We start from the raw sequence: 16,100 nt of genomic DNA, 5'->3' as shown, positions 1-16,100 counted from the left end.
GGAGGCATATGGCGTACTGGCTTTTATTGGTAGAGGAATTGAGTTCCGGAGTCCTGAGATTATGTTGCAGTTGTATAAGACTCTTTTGCGGCCGCATCTGGAGTATTGTGTGCCGTTTTTGTCGCCATACTATAGGAAGGATGTGGTGGCACTGGAACGGGTGCAGAGGAGGTTTCCCAGGATGTTGCCTGGTATGGTAGGAAGATCGTATGAGGAAAGGCTGAGGCACTTGGGGCTGTTTTCATTGGAGAAAAGAAGGTTTAGGGGTGACTTGATAGAGGTGTACAAGATGATTAGGGGTTTAAATAGGGTTGACCATGAGAACCTTTCTCCACGTATGGAGTCAGCTATTACGAGGGGGCATAGCTTTAAATTAAGGGGTGATAGGTATCGGACTGATGTTAGGGGTAGATTCTTTACTCAGCGAGTCCTGAGTTCATGGAATGCCCTGCCAGTAGCAGTGGTGGACTCTCCCTCTTTATGGGCATTTAAATGGGCATTGGATAGGCATATGGAGGATAGTGGGCTAGTGTAGGTTCGGTGGGCTTGTATCGGCGCAGCATCGAGGGCCAAAGGGCCTGTACTGCGCTGTATTTTTCTATGTTCTATGTACGGTAACACACTTACTCAGGATTTCTGTGGCGGTTGTTTGCAACTCTCTAGCATGGGGTGTGTTCAGGTGTTCATTGTCATGGTCACCTGACTGCCAGTCCTTTCTCTTCCAGTTGAAACTTGCCTGGGCAAATTAACATCAGTGATCAGTTTGTTGTCTCTAACAACACTGAATTTTTTATCGTTTTTTTTTTCATTCTTCACAGTGTGAAAAATGGAGAGTTATGACTCCGAGGCTGTTAGCAAGGTGACTCAGTGGCAGAGCTACATTGATTCTGGCATTCACTCGGGAATGAACACCAATGTCCCCTCCCTCAGTGGCAAAGGCAACCCTGAAGATGATGAAATATTGAAGCAGGGAAGCTACACAGTCACAACCACTACGTACACAGCGACCCAGGTTCCAGGTACGTGAAGCATTTGTATTGCTTTCCGTGGAAAGGTGTGGCAGCAGAAGGAATGAGAGCAATAAATTGTTGTTTGGTTGATTGTACTTTAGTGATTTGATTGGATAATATAGAAGGAGAGGAATAGTTCAGACAACCAGATCTGTTGTAATGTTTGGATTAGCTGTTGTGTGACCAGCAATGTCTTTTACTGGGGTTGAGCTTTGAGCACTTCAGATTCTGTACTAACTTATCCAGAGTAAGGAAGACAACAGTGCCACCAATAAACTGGAATGTGCCACCTTTTTGGCTGAGATGACTCGTGATAGTTGAATTCCTGTTGATATTGGATGACTTTGGGGGTAAATAGAATCAATGCCACTGGTGTGAGAGAGTTGTGGGGATTTTGATCATGACATTGGGAATAGAACAATGGCAGAGACATTAGCACCCAGTAGAAGAAATGGTAATGATGTGAATACAAAGTATGGAGGAGACAAGTGATGTGCTGGTTACATGCCATGTGATTAGCAATATACACTCTTTGCCAAGGCTAAATCAGTATCACTTTGGGTTAATTGCATTTCACCTCATCCTGTCCATTTCAGTTCTGATTGGTGGAGGTCTAGTGGTGATCTCATTGGAAGAGTTATCCAGAGACCTAGGCTTTGGGAACTGGTTCAAATCCCATTGGTGGAAGCTGGTGGAATTTAAATTCCATGTATAAATTCAAAATATAAAACTAGTCTGAGTGATCTGTAACTACCCTCAATTGTTGTAAAAACCCATGTGGTTCACTTTTTTTAGGGAAGGCAAATCTGCCACTTGGTCTGGTTTCCATATGACTCCTGACCCACAGTAACATTAACTATCCTCCTGAAATGATCAAGTGAGCCACTTGATTCAATTACAATTGAAGATAGACAACAGATAGGGGGAGGAAGGGATTCTGGAGCCCGGTGTATGGAGTGACTAAAAGATTATGCTTCACAATGTAACCTCTCCTCCTACAGATATGGAAGAGCAGCTGGCCTCCACCCGTGGGCAACGTGTGCGTGCTGCCATGTTCCCAGAAACCCTGGAGACTGGTACCCGTATCCTGTCCACCCAGATGGACCCTGGTCAGGAGACCAATGTGCAGAAATTGTCAGAATCCTCTCAGATGCTGAAAGCTGCCATTGTACAGCTCATCAATTACCAAGATGATGCAGAGCTTGCAACGCGGGCTATTCCTGAACTCACCAAACTTCTCAATGATGAGGACCAGGTTGGGTATTTTAACTTGTTAACGGGAAGCGTTTAAGTTGATTATGCTTGTCCTGTTATTCCATTAGATCTTGGCTGATTTTGTATCTTAGCGCCATCTTTTTGCTTTATTTGTGTAACCCAACAAAAATGCATTGGTCTCCCTTCATAATTTAGAGTTGACCCACACCTGCAATCACTTTGCTGGAAGAAATGCCTCCTTGTAATCATCCCTGAACAGACTGGCATCTGGCTCCTCCTAATTTGGAGCAGTAGGAGTTCATTTGGCCCTTAGTCTGCTCTGCCATTCAGTAAGTTCATGGCTGATCTGTTTGTGTTTAAAACCCCACATTCCCATCTACCTGGTCACCTTTGCCTCTCTACCTTCAATTTCCAATATTCAGTGACCCCACCTCTGCTTTCTGGGGCAGCATTTCAAAGTTGCAATGCCCTGGAATCCCCTCCCTAAGGGCACTAAGGGTTCCTCCAGCGCATGGACTGCAGCAGTTCAAGAAGGTAGCTCACCAGCAGCACATCAAGGGGCAACCCAGGTGAATGATATATGCTGGACTCAGTGATATCTACACCCCACAAGTGAATTTTTAAAAATTCTCTCCTCATCTTTGTTCTGGGCTGCTCCTGCCTATCCTCTGTCCAAAATGAAAATCAAAGAAAATAGGATCGATTGAAAAATACCATTAACTGCTTTAATGATCTGAAACATCTCCAGTAGATCACCTCTTTAACCATTTACATTAATCTTGTGTCCTGTGATTGTATTAACCCTTTCCAGCCTGGGATCATTCTGCTGCTGCTCCTCCATGGCAGTTGCATCCTTCCCAAGGTGTGGTGCTGAGATTGACCACAATTATTCCAGGTGGGCTGTAATGAGATTCATGTATAATTCTACTATCACTTTTTCACCTTTTTTATATTCCCAGTGTTTTGAGAATATAACATTGATCATATTTTATTGATCTTTAACCACCAGTTTTTAATAATATCTGTACTTGGGTTCCTAGATCTCTGCTCCTAATTTCTTTATTCAGACAGTAGTTTCCTTGCTTCAAAATTGACTTCATTTTTCCCACATTAATTTCAAACTAATGCAGTTTTTTCCCCGTCTGAATGTATCAACATCCTTTTAGAATTTTCTGCTCCTATTCACATCATAAATGCTGTTCTGCCTGATTGCAGGTCTTGTTTCACTCTGTCCCCTGCCCAGTGTCTCCTTATGTCACTCAGCTCTGTTTGATTAATTCTCCTTGGTGAATTCTGCCTTCCAAAAGTAACTATATAAATAGTTTGCTCCTTCCACGTTGGACAGGGTCATAAACAGTTGAGCTGCTGGGGGGGTGGGTTCAGAGAAGGCTTGTTCTGGATTCGTGGTGCTGGAAGAGCACAGCAGTTCAGGCAGCATCCAAGGAGCAGCGAAATCGACGTTTCGGGCAAAAGCCCTTCATCAGGAATAAAGGCAGAGAGCCTGAAGTGTGGAGAGATAAGCTAGAGGAGGGTGGGGGTGGGGAGAAAGTAGCATAGAGTACAATGGGTGAGTGGGGGAGGGGATGAAGGTGATAGGTCAGGGAGGAGAGGGTGGAGTGGATAGGTGGAAAAGGAGATAGGCAGGTAGGACAAGTCCGGACAAGTCATGGGGACAGTGCTGAGCTGGAAGTTTGGAACTAGGGTGAGGTGGGGGAAGGGGAAATGAGGAAACTGTTGAAGTCCACATTGATGCCCTGGGGTTGAAGTGTTCCGAGGCAGAAGATGTGTTCTTCCTCCAGGCCACCACCCTCTCCTCCCTGACCTATCACCTACATTCCCCCCCCCCCACCCCCTCACCTATTGTACTCTATGCTACCTTCTCCTCACCCCCACCCTCCTCTAGCTTATCTCTCCACACTTCAGGCTCTCTGCCTTTATTCCTGATGAAGGGCTTTTACCTGAAACGTCGATTTCGCTGTCCTTGGATGCTGCCTGAACTGCTGTGCTCTTCCAGCACCACTAATCCAGAATCTGGTTTCCAGCATCAGCAGTCAATGTTTTTACCTCAGAGAAGGCTTGTGCCCATTTCAATAAACTGCTCATTGTCGCCCAGAGAGTATTGACCCTTCTTTCTGCACTTTGTGGAACAGGTTATTGTCAGCAAGGCAACCATGATAGTGAACCAGCTGTCAAAGAAAGATGCTTCATGTCGCGCTCTGGAGCAGTCGCCCCAGATGGTTGCTGCGGTTGTCCGCACCATGCAGAATACAAATGACATGGAAACGGTGCGCTGTGCAGCTGGCATCTTGCACAACTTCTCTCATCACCGTGATGGCATGCTCGCCATCTTCAAATCTGGTGGGATTCCTGCACTGGTCAGGATGCTCAGGTATGTTGCACCTCCAGTTAGGAATTGGCTTCTCCAGCTGTGTTTGAATTTGTTCAGTGTCGTTTGGACACCATTCCCCCTGCTACCACCCCACCCCCAACCCTGTCCTCTACCTGAAACATTCCCACTGACATTGTTATTTTCTAACCAACCTGTTCAGGAATCTTATGGCACTCTTCCAAAGGAGGTGGGATTGCAAACCAGGCCCAGAGATAGAGACACTGCCCCTGTGTCACAAAAGCTGCTCTCTCACAGTCAGTGTAAAATGAGACTACTGAGTGCGCATGTGACTCAGTGACAATCCTGCTGATATCCAGCTAACCCTGCACTGGCCATCGGTCTGTTACATGGACTTCACTTCAGGTATTCTAATAGGCCAGATGTTGAACTTGTGCTACTACTTGTATTCAGACATCATCATCATCAGAATCATCCACTCCACAGGATTTTGGAGTGATGGAGTAGGCTGTGATATTTTGGGGATTCTGGGATCCAGTCTTCACCCATAGACTCAATTGTCTGTTCATATGTTCCTGTGCCATCTGCTCACAGTAATATATAGCTACATTGATTCACTAAACATGAGTCTAAGGAAATTTCTCAAAAGCCACTATTAAAGTCAACATCGCGGAAAGGTAATTGAACTTGCAGAAAATAACAACAGATTAGAAATATAATGAAAAGTGGATAATGTTTAAGAAATATCACTTTTGGAATTCTATAGTAGTGACATATGGATACTACTTAAACTTTAGTGAAGGGATTCTATTAAAAATTGGTCAGTGTGAGAAACTGTCCTAATCCAGTTTTTGTCCAGAGCAGGTGACTGCAAACTTCAGCAGTTTTGGTGGAAAGATATTTATGTAATGTGTTTATGACAAGTAAATTTGTAAGGCTGTTACTTCACTTCAGAAGTATCTAAGATAAGCATGTGCTCTTAAAAATTCAATTTGGAAACCAGTTTTCCAGATCAGTTCAGAGGACAGCATTTCAGTTGAGAACCTTCAGAATAAAATAGGGGATCCTTAAGTAGGAGGGAAGTACTGAACTGTTGCAGTTGGATTTCTTGTCTGCTCTAAATTCAATGTAATTTGATATATTTTCCATTTCAGCCTCAAACGTACAATTACCTTTGGTTGAAATTTCAAAGGTGGGGGGGGGGGATGGAGTTTGCAACTTTCTTTGTTCATTTGTCAATATTTCACTCTCTTCAGTTACTGAAGATTATGATAAATACATCACCCTGATTTAAGATCATCCCATTTGTTTAGCCCCAACAATCCTGTTTGTGCTTTTACTGGACATACAAGTTAACCCTTATTTTTGGAAGTTTTATTGTAGGCTTTCAGGGTAAACATGTATACTGATCTACAGTTACCTAAATGGTTAGTGATATTCCTGGCTTGAATTCATAGTTTCGGTTCTCTTCATCTTTAAATTCTGAGTCATGTAACTTCATTTCAAGTAAAATGCTCATTCTCAGTGAACTGAGTTGAATTTTCATTAAACTCCTGTGAACCATATACAACAACTCAGTTATACTGCATCTCATTAATTTAGAAAAATGTTCCAAAGCTCTTTGCTGCAGTACCTTATGACTTTGCCAAATATTGGACATGTCTTTTTAAAAAGAGTTGAGTGGTGAGTTTCATGGTAAGTTTTGAAGGATTTATGTGGAAATTCTAGTGGATGGGGCTTAGGTGCTAGAGGAGTGGCCATTGCCTGAGTTGGCAATGGGCCTGAGGAAATAGATGTTCCAAGGGCCAGCGATGAGTCTTGTATTGTTGCAGCTAAATTAAGTTTTCATCTGACCACTGCTGATATCGTACGTTGTCTTGGTCATTTGCCTGAAATATTTACGTCTGCAGTAGATTTGTTTCCACCAGTTCACTTTGCTCATTCGTCTAAGCTACTGATGTCATGTGAGGAAGGATGTCTACATGGCATCCGGGCAGAGAATGGACTTGATTGTTCAGCACTATCAATGGGTTAATTGTATCTTATTTCATTGCTAGCTATTTGAAGTCTTGATCTCTTGAGATATTAGGCTCAATTTGGGTAAGTTCGACAAGGTTCCCCATGGGAGACTGATTGATTAGCAAAGTTAGATCTGATGGAATATAGAGAACTCACCATTTCGATACAGAACTGGCTCGAAGATAAAAGACAGAGGGTGGTGGTGGAGGGCTGTTTTTCAGACTGGAGGCCTGTGACCAGTGGAGTGCCACAAGGATCGGTGCTGGGTCCTCTACGTCTTGTCATTTTACATAAATGATTTGGATGCAAGCATAAGAGGTACCATTAGTAAGTTTGCAGATGACACCAAAATTGGAGGTGCAGGGGACAGCGAAGAGGATCACCTCAGGTTACAACAGGATCTGGACCAGATGGGCCAATGGGCCGAGAAGTGGCAGATGGAGTTTAATTTGGATAAATGCGAGGTGCTGCATTTTGAGAAAGCAAATCTTATCAGGACTTCTACACCTTAATGGTAAGGTCCTAGGGAGTGTTGCTGAACAAAGAGACCTTGGAGTGCAGGTTCATAGCTCCTTGAAGGTGGAGTCGCAGGTAGATAGGATAGTGAAGAAGGTGTTTGGTATGCTTTCCTTTATTGGTCAGTGTATTGAGTACAGGAGTTGGAAGGTCATATTGCAGCTGTACAGGACATTGGTTAGGCCACTGTTGAAATATTGCATGCAATTCTGGTCTCCTTCCTATCGGAAAGATGTTGTGAAACTTGAAAGGGGTCAGAAGAGATTAACATGGATGTTGGCAGGGTTGGAGGATTTGAGCTACAGGGAGAGGCTGAACAGGCTGGACCTGTTTTCCCTGGATGGTTGGAGGCTGAGGGGTGACCTTATACAGGTTTATAAAATCATGAGGGGCATGGATAGGATAAATAGGCAAAGTCTTTTCCCTGGGTTCGGGGAGTCTAGAACTAGAGGACATAGGTTTTGGGCGAGAGGGGAAAGATATAAGAGAGACCTACGGGGCAACGTTTTCACTCAGGGTGGTACAGGTATGGAATGAGCTACCAGAGGAAGTGGTGGAGGCTGGTACAATTGCAACATTTAAGAGGCATCTGGATGGGTATATGAAAAGGAAGGGTTTGGAGGGATATGGGCTGGGTACTGGCAGGTGGGACTAGATTGTGTTTGGGATATCTGGTCGGCATGGACAGGTTGGATCGAAGGGTCTGTTTCCATGCTGTACTTCTCTGACTCTAAGTTCACATTACACTTACTAAAGTATTGTCTCTCAGCACTGCTAAGATATACAAACTCCAATAACTCTGTGATCCCTTCCCAGGACCAGGCTTTTATAGATAGATAGTTTCTAATCAAACTGTTAAAATATGTTGTTATTACACACATCTGAACAGGTGTGATTTGAACCTGAACCTCCTGGTTCAGAGGTAGGGGCATTGTCACTGCATTACCTGTGCCATTATGGGCAAAGCTCTGTCAATTAATCTTTTCAGGTTGTTATACTATCTTGAACTGCTTGGAGATGGGGGAAAGGATTGTCGAAGGCTGCAGCACAAATGGAGCTTCCAGCTCTTTGAAGCTGTCTCATTGGCTTTCTGTTTTCCCACACCACTATAAATGTTTACTTTCAATTATTACAGAGGTTTATAAAATCATGAGGGGTATAGATTGGGTTAATGGTAGGTGTCTTTCCCTTAGGATGGGGGACTTTCAAGATTAGTGGGCATGTTTTGATGGTGAGATGAGAGAGATTTAACAAAAGACGGGCAAGTTTTTTTAAGGGTGGTACATGCGTGGAATGAACTTCCTGAGGAAGTGGTGGATGCAGGTGCAATTACAACGTTTAAAAGACACTTGGGTAAGTACATGAATAGGAAAGATTTGAGGGGATACGGGCCAGGAGCAGGCAGGTGGGGCTAGTTTAGTTTAGGATTATGTTCAGCATGCATTGGTTGAGCCAGCAAGTCTGTTTTTGTGCTGTATAACTGACTTTATCTATTTATCGAATTCCCTTTCAAAACTTACTTCCAAACCTGCCACCACTACCCTTTCAGTCATCTGTTCCTGCTCAGTCACTTGTGTTCTCAGTTTGGTTTGTTTTCTGCCACTCCCTTCAAATTTATCCCCCTTTTGTTACCAACCTTCCTTCAATGGAAACCAGTTCTCCATTCTACCACCTTGTTTCTGATTCTGAACACCTCTCCTCACCAGCTTTCTTGTTATAAGGAGAAAAATTCAAGCTTCTTTAGTCTCTTCATGTTAACTCTCTGGTTCCTTTCCTGGAAATCTCCTCCACACCCATGCCTCAATAACCTATATAACATGTGCTGTTCAGAATTAGACCATACTCCAGTATGGACCTAAACAATGTTTTAGAAAATTTAGCATAATTTGGTTCAATTCTGTCTTTCCAAAGCTAAGGATTCCAAATGATGGTCAACAGCCTTTTGAAACTTTGCTTCTTCCTTTTTGAAGACTAGTTTGTGAGTTTTGATGTCTTGCTGATCTGACTGTGTTTATTTACCAGCTCTCCTATCGAATCCATCCTGTTCTATGCCATTACAACTCTCCACAATCTGCTTCTACACCAAGAGGGGGCAAAGATGGCTGTCCGTTTGGCTGATGGGCTCCAGAAGATGGTTCCTTTGCTGAAGAAGAACAATGTGAAGTTTCTTGCCATCACCACAGATTGCCTGCAGCTGCTGGCCTATGGCAATCAGGAGAGCAAGGTGAGAGACCAGGCGGTGGATGTGTTAATGTTTTGGATCCAATGACTCTTCAAATCCTGAAGTATTAACTCTGCTTTCTCTCTATTTATGCTGCCAGACCTGCTGAGTTTTTCCAGCAATTTTTAAGATATTGTCTGATTTCCAGCATCCGCGGTTCTTTGGGGGGTTTTTGGGCAATGGATGAACCTTGGCAAGGTGGGAAGCTCGACTGTTACCCCGCTGTTTTCAGTGGTGAGGTTGGGTGTGGAGAGCACTTGCCAGTGGGATGCACACAGATATCTGATCGTGCCCATGGAGCCGAAATGTTTGCTTTTGCTCTGTAGATTCCGTGTGATGCAACCCCTTCACTGAGGGAATAGGCTGTACAGCAGGGTGACTTGTCACTGTAGTGAAAGTTCAGTTCGTTAAAATACAAACGGAAGCAGAAGCGACTGAAAGGTTAAGGGAATTGCATTTGTATAGCCTCTTTCATCTTTTTGGGACCTCCAGAAGTGGCAGGCAGCAGTGAAGTACTTTATGATGTATAGTCATCATGATGCAGGAAACATCAGTTTGTACACAGCAGTCTGCCACATGTAACAATGTGATAATGACCGGACATGCTGTTATAGTGACCGTGATTAAGGGATAAATAGAGCCCATGAGTCTGGGTGAACTCCCCTTACCATTATCTTCACCTGCGAGTGCTAATAAGGCCTCCGTTTACAATCTTGAGTGAGAGGGGGCACTGTCCCTCTGTACTCTCCGGTCGCTGGCCTCAACACTGGAGTGAGACTTATGGTTGAGTCACGGTCGACACCTAAGCTGAAATCTCCATTTCAATGGAATGGGATGGGTGTACATATGTCCTATGAATTGGAGCATAGTGTGGTGTTTTGGCTGTGTCCTCCTTTGGCTTAGATTTTGGGATGGTGAGTGAATATCTATAACCAGAAGTTTGTTTATTTTTTTCTTTTGTTTTTAGTTGATTATCCTGGCCAACGGGGGCCCTGAGGCTCTTGTTCATATCATGAGGACCTATAATTATGAGAAGCTGCTCTGGACCACAAGCCGGGTCTTGAAAGTTCTGTCTGTCTGTCCCAGTAACAAGCCTGCAATCGTGGAAGCTGGTAACTACAAGTCTTTGAAACTCATCCCTCTCTCTATCACTCTGTTCATTATCACGCTGTATTCAGCTCCCTGCCTTGTGCCAGTTCTGTTTGAATTGACTGCTTTCAGCCAGGTTTTTTTGGGCGTTCCTGAAAATATTTAACGGGAATTTTTTTTTTTGTTTTTGTTGGATTGATGACCAACAGCAAAATGCTGGGGCTCCAGTTTGTCTCTGGTATAAGTGTTCTGTGTAATTGATGGGGCTGTTTCCAGAGCACTCAGGATTATGGGTATTTTGGTTACCATTATTGACCAATTGCCACACTGACAGATTTGGTCAGTGTCAAGGACATTGGAGCTAGGACATGAAGAAACATCCCAGAAGGCAGCAAGACCAGTGTTGATGACTCTTACATCTTGGACTATGTAGCTTTCCCAAGTTGTCTTCCATCTGTGAAACCCTAAACTCTTGTAAAGTATGCAGGAGTGTTTGACTACCCGCTATTGCCAGTTAGACCAAAATGCCTTTTGCACTGCTGTAAAATTTGAGAAAATCTGTCATGTTGACAGCTTGGTGAGGGAAGTTGAGAAAGGGTTGCTGGTTTCCATGGTCACAGAAAATGAAGAGCTGTTTAGTCTTATTTGATGTTCTGTTGGATCACTGAACAGCTGTCAGTTTACACAAGCAACACAGCTGATGCTATCATAGCCCCAAGCTGTGGGTTTAGATTTCCAATGTACAAACCTGTTTCACTGAATTGAGTTGGTGTTTTATTGAACAGGTGGGATGCAGGCTCTGGGTTATCACCTGGGCAGCTCCAGCCCCAGGCTGGTTCAGAATTGTCTCTGGACGCTCAGGAATCTCTCTGATGCAGCAACGAAGCAGGTGAGGCTCTCTGGCTCCAAGACTGCACTTGATGAGTGTAGTCACTGTTGTAACTTAGGACATGTGATTCATGATCAGCGTGTAGTGGGATCCCACAGATCTCATGAGCAGATCTCTGTCAAGTGTTTGAGGAATCAATATTGCTCCTGATAATGGAACATTTCTCTGTATACCTGCTCCTCCTCCATTCAATGGAGTGGGATCTTATCCATCTGAAAGGCAGAACCTCTGACAGTGCAGCCCTCCCTTGACACTGCACTGAGAATGTAATCTACATTCCACACACTAATCTCCTGATTGTGACTTGTACTCATACTCATATCTTCTGCCTCTGGAGGGTGAGCTGTACCTGTTGGTCCAATTGACACTTGCAGCCTAGACTGTGCCCGAGTCTCTGGAAGAAAGCAGTACAGGTAAATGCATTTCTTCCCCAATTCAGTGTTGTTGGCTTCTCAAACTTGAATCGTGTATGTTATGCCTCAAGCAATTAAGACTCTGCATGTCTTCAGAACAGTAATTATCCATTCAGCCATCAGTTGTGACAAATCTTTTGATAGAGTAATTCAGATTAATTTCACTTTTCCAGCCATAGCCCCTTTTATCCACCTTCATTTCACACTTTGTTGAAATTTTTAATTAAGTGACAGTTGTCTCTGTCACACGTTCCCTGTGGCAAAGTCACTCCATGACCCAGCAACCCTTTTTGACAACATGTCCTGTAAGTCTGCCCTCACTAACTCCCCTGTTCACCAAACTGAAGCCCTTCATGATTTTAAAATGTAATCTTGTAGCCATCTCTTGCTGCAATGGAAGCTGCACTAGTCTGTTCTCCTAGATTAGATTAGATTAGGTTAGATTCCCTACAGCGTGGAAACAGGCCCTTTGGCCCAACCAGTCCACACCGACCCTCCGTAGAGTAAGCCACCCAGACCCATTTGACTAAGGCACCTAACACTATGGGCAATTTAGCATGGCCAATTCACCCGACTTGCACATCTTTGGACTGTGGGAGGAAACTGGAGCACCCGGAGGAAACCCACACAGACACGGGAAGAATGTGCAAACTCCACAGACAGTTGCCCGAGGCTGGACTCGAACCTGGGACCCTGGTGCTGTGAGCCAATGTGCCACTCCCACTAGTTTCCCACTTTCAGTGAATCTCCTGCTGGATAAACTAAATTGAATGTCTTTTCTGAAATGGGATGCCTACTGATCTTGCTCTACTGCAGTTTTTTTTTATAACTTCTTCATTATAAGCAGCAAACAGGAGCCAGGCACAGGCCATTTGACCCTTCTGGTCTACTGTGGCATGCAATATGATCATGATTTATCACCAGAACCCAGTACACTCTTCCAGCTTTCTATCCCATGCTCTTTAAACTATTTAGGCGAAAGTGAGGACTGCAGATGCTGGAGACTAGAGTTGAAAAATGTGGTGCTGGAAAAACAGCAGGCCAGGCAACATCCGAGGAGCAGGAGAATCGACCTTCCTGAAGAAGGGCTTATGCCCAAAACGTCGACTCTCCTGCTCCTCGAATGCTGCCTGGCCTGCTGTGTTTTTCCAGCACCACATTTTTCGTCTTTGATCTATTTAGTCCCAGGTGCTATATCCAAGTCCTTATTAAAATTATACAATGTTTTAGATTATATTAGATTAGATTACAGTGTGGAAACAGGCCCTTCGGCCCAACAAGTCCACACCAACCCGCCGAAGCGAAACCCACCCATACCTCTACATTTACCTCTTACCTAGCACTACGGGCAATTTAGTGTGGCCAATTCACCTGACCCTGCACATCTTTGTGATGTGGGAGGAAACCGGAGCACCCGGAGGAAACCCACACAGACACGGGGAGAACGTGCAAACTCCACACAGTCAGTCGCCTGAGGCGGGAATTGAACCCGGGTCTCTGGCGCTGTGAGGCAGCAGTGCTAACCACTGTGCCACCGTGCCGCCCAATGTTTTGGCATTGACTACCTTGTGTGGTAGTGGATTCCACAGGCTCACCTGGATGTAGCTGAGGACATTCCTCCCTATCTCAGTTTAAGATGGTTTTCTCAGAGTACTGAGACTGTGACCACTAGTTCTGGCCTCCCCTGTTATAGGGAACATCCTTCCCACATCTAACCTGTCTAGTTTTGTTGGCATTTTGTAGGTTTCTGAAGTTGCCCTCATTCTTCTAAACACCATTGAATATAATCCCAACCAATTCAACCTCCCCTCATATTTCAGTCCTGCTCTCCCAGGAATCTGTCTGATAAACCATTGCTGCACTCCTTCTATAACAAGAACAGCCATCCTCCTTCATTAGGTTTTGTCCTCAGCCCCTCCTTACAGTACCTAAAATGTTTTTGGCCTTAATGGCTTTAACCAACTGCATTCACAATCTGAGTTTATATTTCTATCTGAATTTCAGTTCGTTCTCCCTGTGTTTCTTCATTGTTCACCCTTCCATTCCTTGTTTCTTCCCCAAAATTCTAGCTGTAGATTCAGAGGCAGGTTTGTCTCAGCAGTGTTGGATTTGTGGGAGATGTAGCTGTTGTCAATGGGAGGTGAGGGAGGGTAACTGGGTGGTAAGACGATATGTGATTTGGGGTGGAGTTGGAGATGTTGGTGAACTTGGGATTGAGGGCTGTCCGTTCACAGTTGGGACAGCACGCAAAGCAGACTTTATGCTGCACTCAAGCTGAGGCCTGGGGACTTGGGGATGGCAAGGGTGTCAAAGCTCTCTGGTTTCTCCAAGTCTGTGCAGAGTAAGATCTCAAAAGGTAGGATTAAATAATGGAGATAATGCATTGCCTTCCCCACTAACTGGTGGCCTCTCGTGGATTGGTGTGCTCTGTCTGAGAGATATTACTACTGAAACCTACACTTCCAGGTGACCTGAGATAGCCCTTGACCATTAAGAATGGATTGGACAAGATACAGAGTCATAGAGTTGTGTAGCACAGAAACCAGCCATTTGTCCTAAATTAATCTGGTCCCATTTGCCAGCATTTCGCCCGTAATGCTCTAACCCTTCTTATCCATACACACACCTCATGCTGGTTACTCTAAAATTTAGATGCTGTTTAAATGTTGTAATTGTATCTGCCCCCACCACTTCCTCTGGCAGCTCATTCCATACACGCACCACCCTCTGTGTCAAAAAGGTGCCACTTGGGTCCCTTTTTAAACCTTTCTCCTCTCATCTTAAACCTATGCCTTCCAGTTTTGAGGTCCTGTACCTTCAGATAACAACCTTGGCTATTCATCCTATCCATGCCTCTCATGGTTTTATAAACCTCTATAATGTCACCCCCTCAGCCTCCAATGCCCAGGGAATATAGCTCTAGCCTATTCAGCCTCTCTAATAGCCCAGCCCTCCAACCCTGGTAACATCCTTGTAAATCTTTTCTGAACATCTTTTCTGCAGCAGAGAGACCAGAATTGAATGCAGTATCCCCAAAAATAGTCTAATCAATGTGGAGAAAAGGTTTACACTTTTGGGAAGAATCCAAAATGAGGTGTTGTAAATATGAGAAGTTCTTTCCCTGCAAGATTGATTAATGAGAATTATTTATATGCAGAGTTTGATTAGAATGTAGTATTCACTGCCACAGGAAGCACTGTAGGTCAGGAAGATGACTTGGATGCTTTCGTATGGGACTTGCTGATGCTATGAAAGGTTCGGAAATAGGAAAGTGCTGTGGAGATGATATGGCAGAAATAGGCTGTTCAGCCCATTTAGCTTAGTCTGCCAATCAGGTGGAGATGTGGTCACTGAAGTGGGCAACACCAGCACAGCGTAGGTAGACTGATTTTATTTAATGGCTAATTTTGATGGTTTACAAGAGAGAATTGGCGGAACAGCCTATGAAGTTGTGAATTGTGTGTCTGCTAATCCAGGTTTTATTTTGTTTGCAGGAAGGATTAGATCCTCTCCTCTCCACATTGGTCCAGCTGCTGGCTTCAGATGACATTAATGTGTTGACCTGTGCCACTGGTATCCTCTCAAACCTCACCTGCAACAATGCCAGGAACAAGATGGTGGTCTGTCAGGTAGAAGGCATTGAGGCCCTAGTCCACACAGTACTGAGAGCGGGCGACAAAGAGGACATCACTGAACCAGCTGTCTGTGCACTCCGTCACCTCACCAGCCGACACCCTGAAGCTGAGATTGCCCAGAATAAAGTGCGCTCCAAATATGGTATCCCTGGAGTTATCAGGCTTCTGAATCAACCTTTCCACTGGCCACTGATAAAGGTGAATAGGGGTTCCATGTAACAGTGATCCAACTTTCAGGAGCTGGGGTAGAGGGTGTCTTTTTAAGGGCAAGGTGAGGTAGTGTTCATGCTGTTGTGGGAGGGGAGGGGGTAGTTAAAGAGCAAGAGATGGGAGGACATTGTCAGTATTGCGATGAGGCCTGTCCTGCCCATGTGCTTTATTCAGGTGTGAATGTGCTTTGTGACCACGTAGGCTTGTAGTGCAGTTACAATGGTTAGAGAGGTCTATCCCAGGGAGACATGGTTGATAAACAAAGTGAATAAATGCGTGCAATTATAAACGAACCCTGTTTGCTAATGTCCCTGAGGGAAGAAAATTAGCCCCCACAGTGTGTGACTCAGTCCAGCTTTGGGGGTTGCTACCTGGGTCAAACTACTTCTTTATTCCTAATTGCCCTTGAAGATGGCAATGAACTACCATCTTGAACTGCTGCACTCTGTATGGAACTAGACGCAACTGCTGTAGTATTAGAAATGCAGTGATACAAAGAATTTGTCCTAGAATTTGACTTTTTTTTTTTTCCTTGT

General features: G+C 44.4%; 1 protein-coding gene across 1 annotated transcript in view; it reads left to right on the top strand.

Annotated features, from left to right (window-relative positions):
- LOC122539713 (junction plakoglobin-like) overlaps positions 1–16,100 on the top strand; it is a 68,862-nt gene that overhangs the window by 38,931 nt on the left and 13,831 nt on the right. Inside the window, exons 2-8 of the mRNA XM_043674722.1 lie at positions 819–1,019; positions 2,012–2,265; positions 4,376–4,614; positions 9,130–9,331; positions 10,296–10,440; positions 11,203–11,306; positions 15,214–15,552. Coding sequence (XP_043530657.1) covers positions 827–1,019; positions 2,012–2,265; positions 4,376–4,614; positions 9,130–9,331; positions 10,296–10,440; positions 11,203–11,306; positions 15,214–15,552 — 1,476 coding nt within the window. The 5' untranslated portion in view covers positions 819–826. The remainder of the gene's footprint in view (positions 1–818; positions 1,020–2,011; positions 2,266–4,375; positions 4,615–9,129; positions 9,332–10,295; positions 10,441–11,202; positions 11,307–15,213; positions 15,553–16,100) is intronic.

The sequence above is a fragment of the Chiloscyllium plagiosum genome, chromosome 33 (assembly GCF_004010195.1).
Source record: "Chiloscyllium plagiosum isolate BGI_BamShark_2017 chromosome 33, ASM401019v2, whole genome shotgun sequence".
Taxonomy (NCBI): domain Eukaryota; kingdom Metazoa; phylum Chordata; class Chondrichthyes; order Orectolobiformes; family Hemiscylliidae; genus Chiloscyllium; species Chiloscyllium plagiosum.
This window is presented reverse-complemented; position numbering and strand designations above follow the sequence as displayed.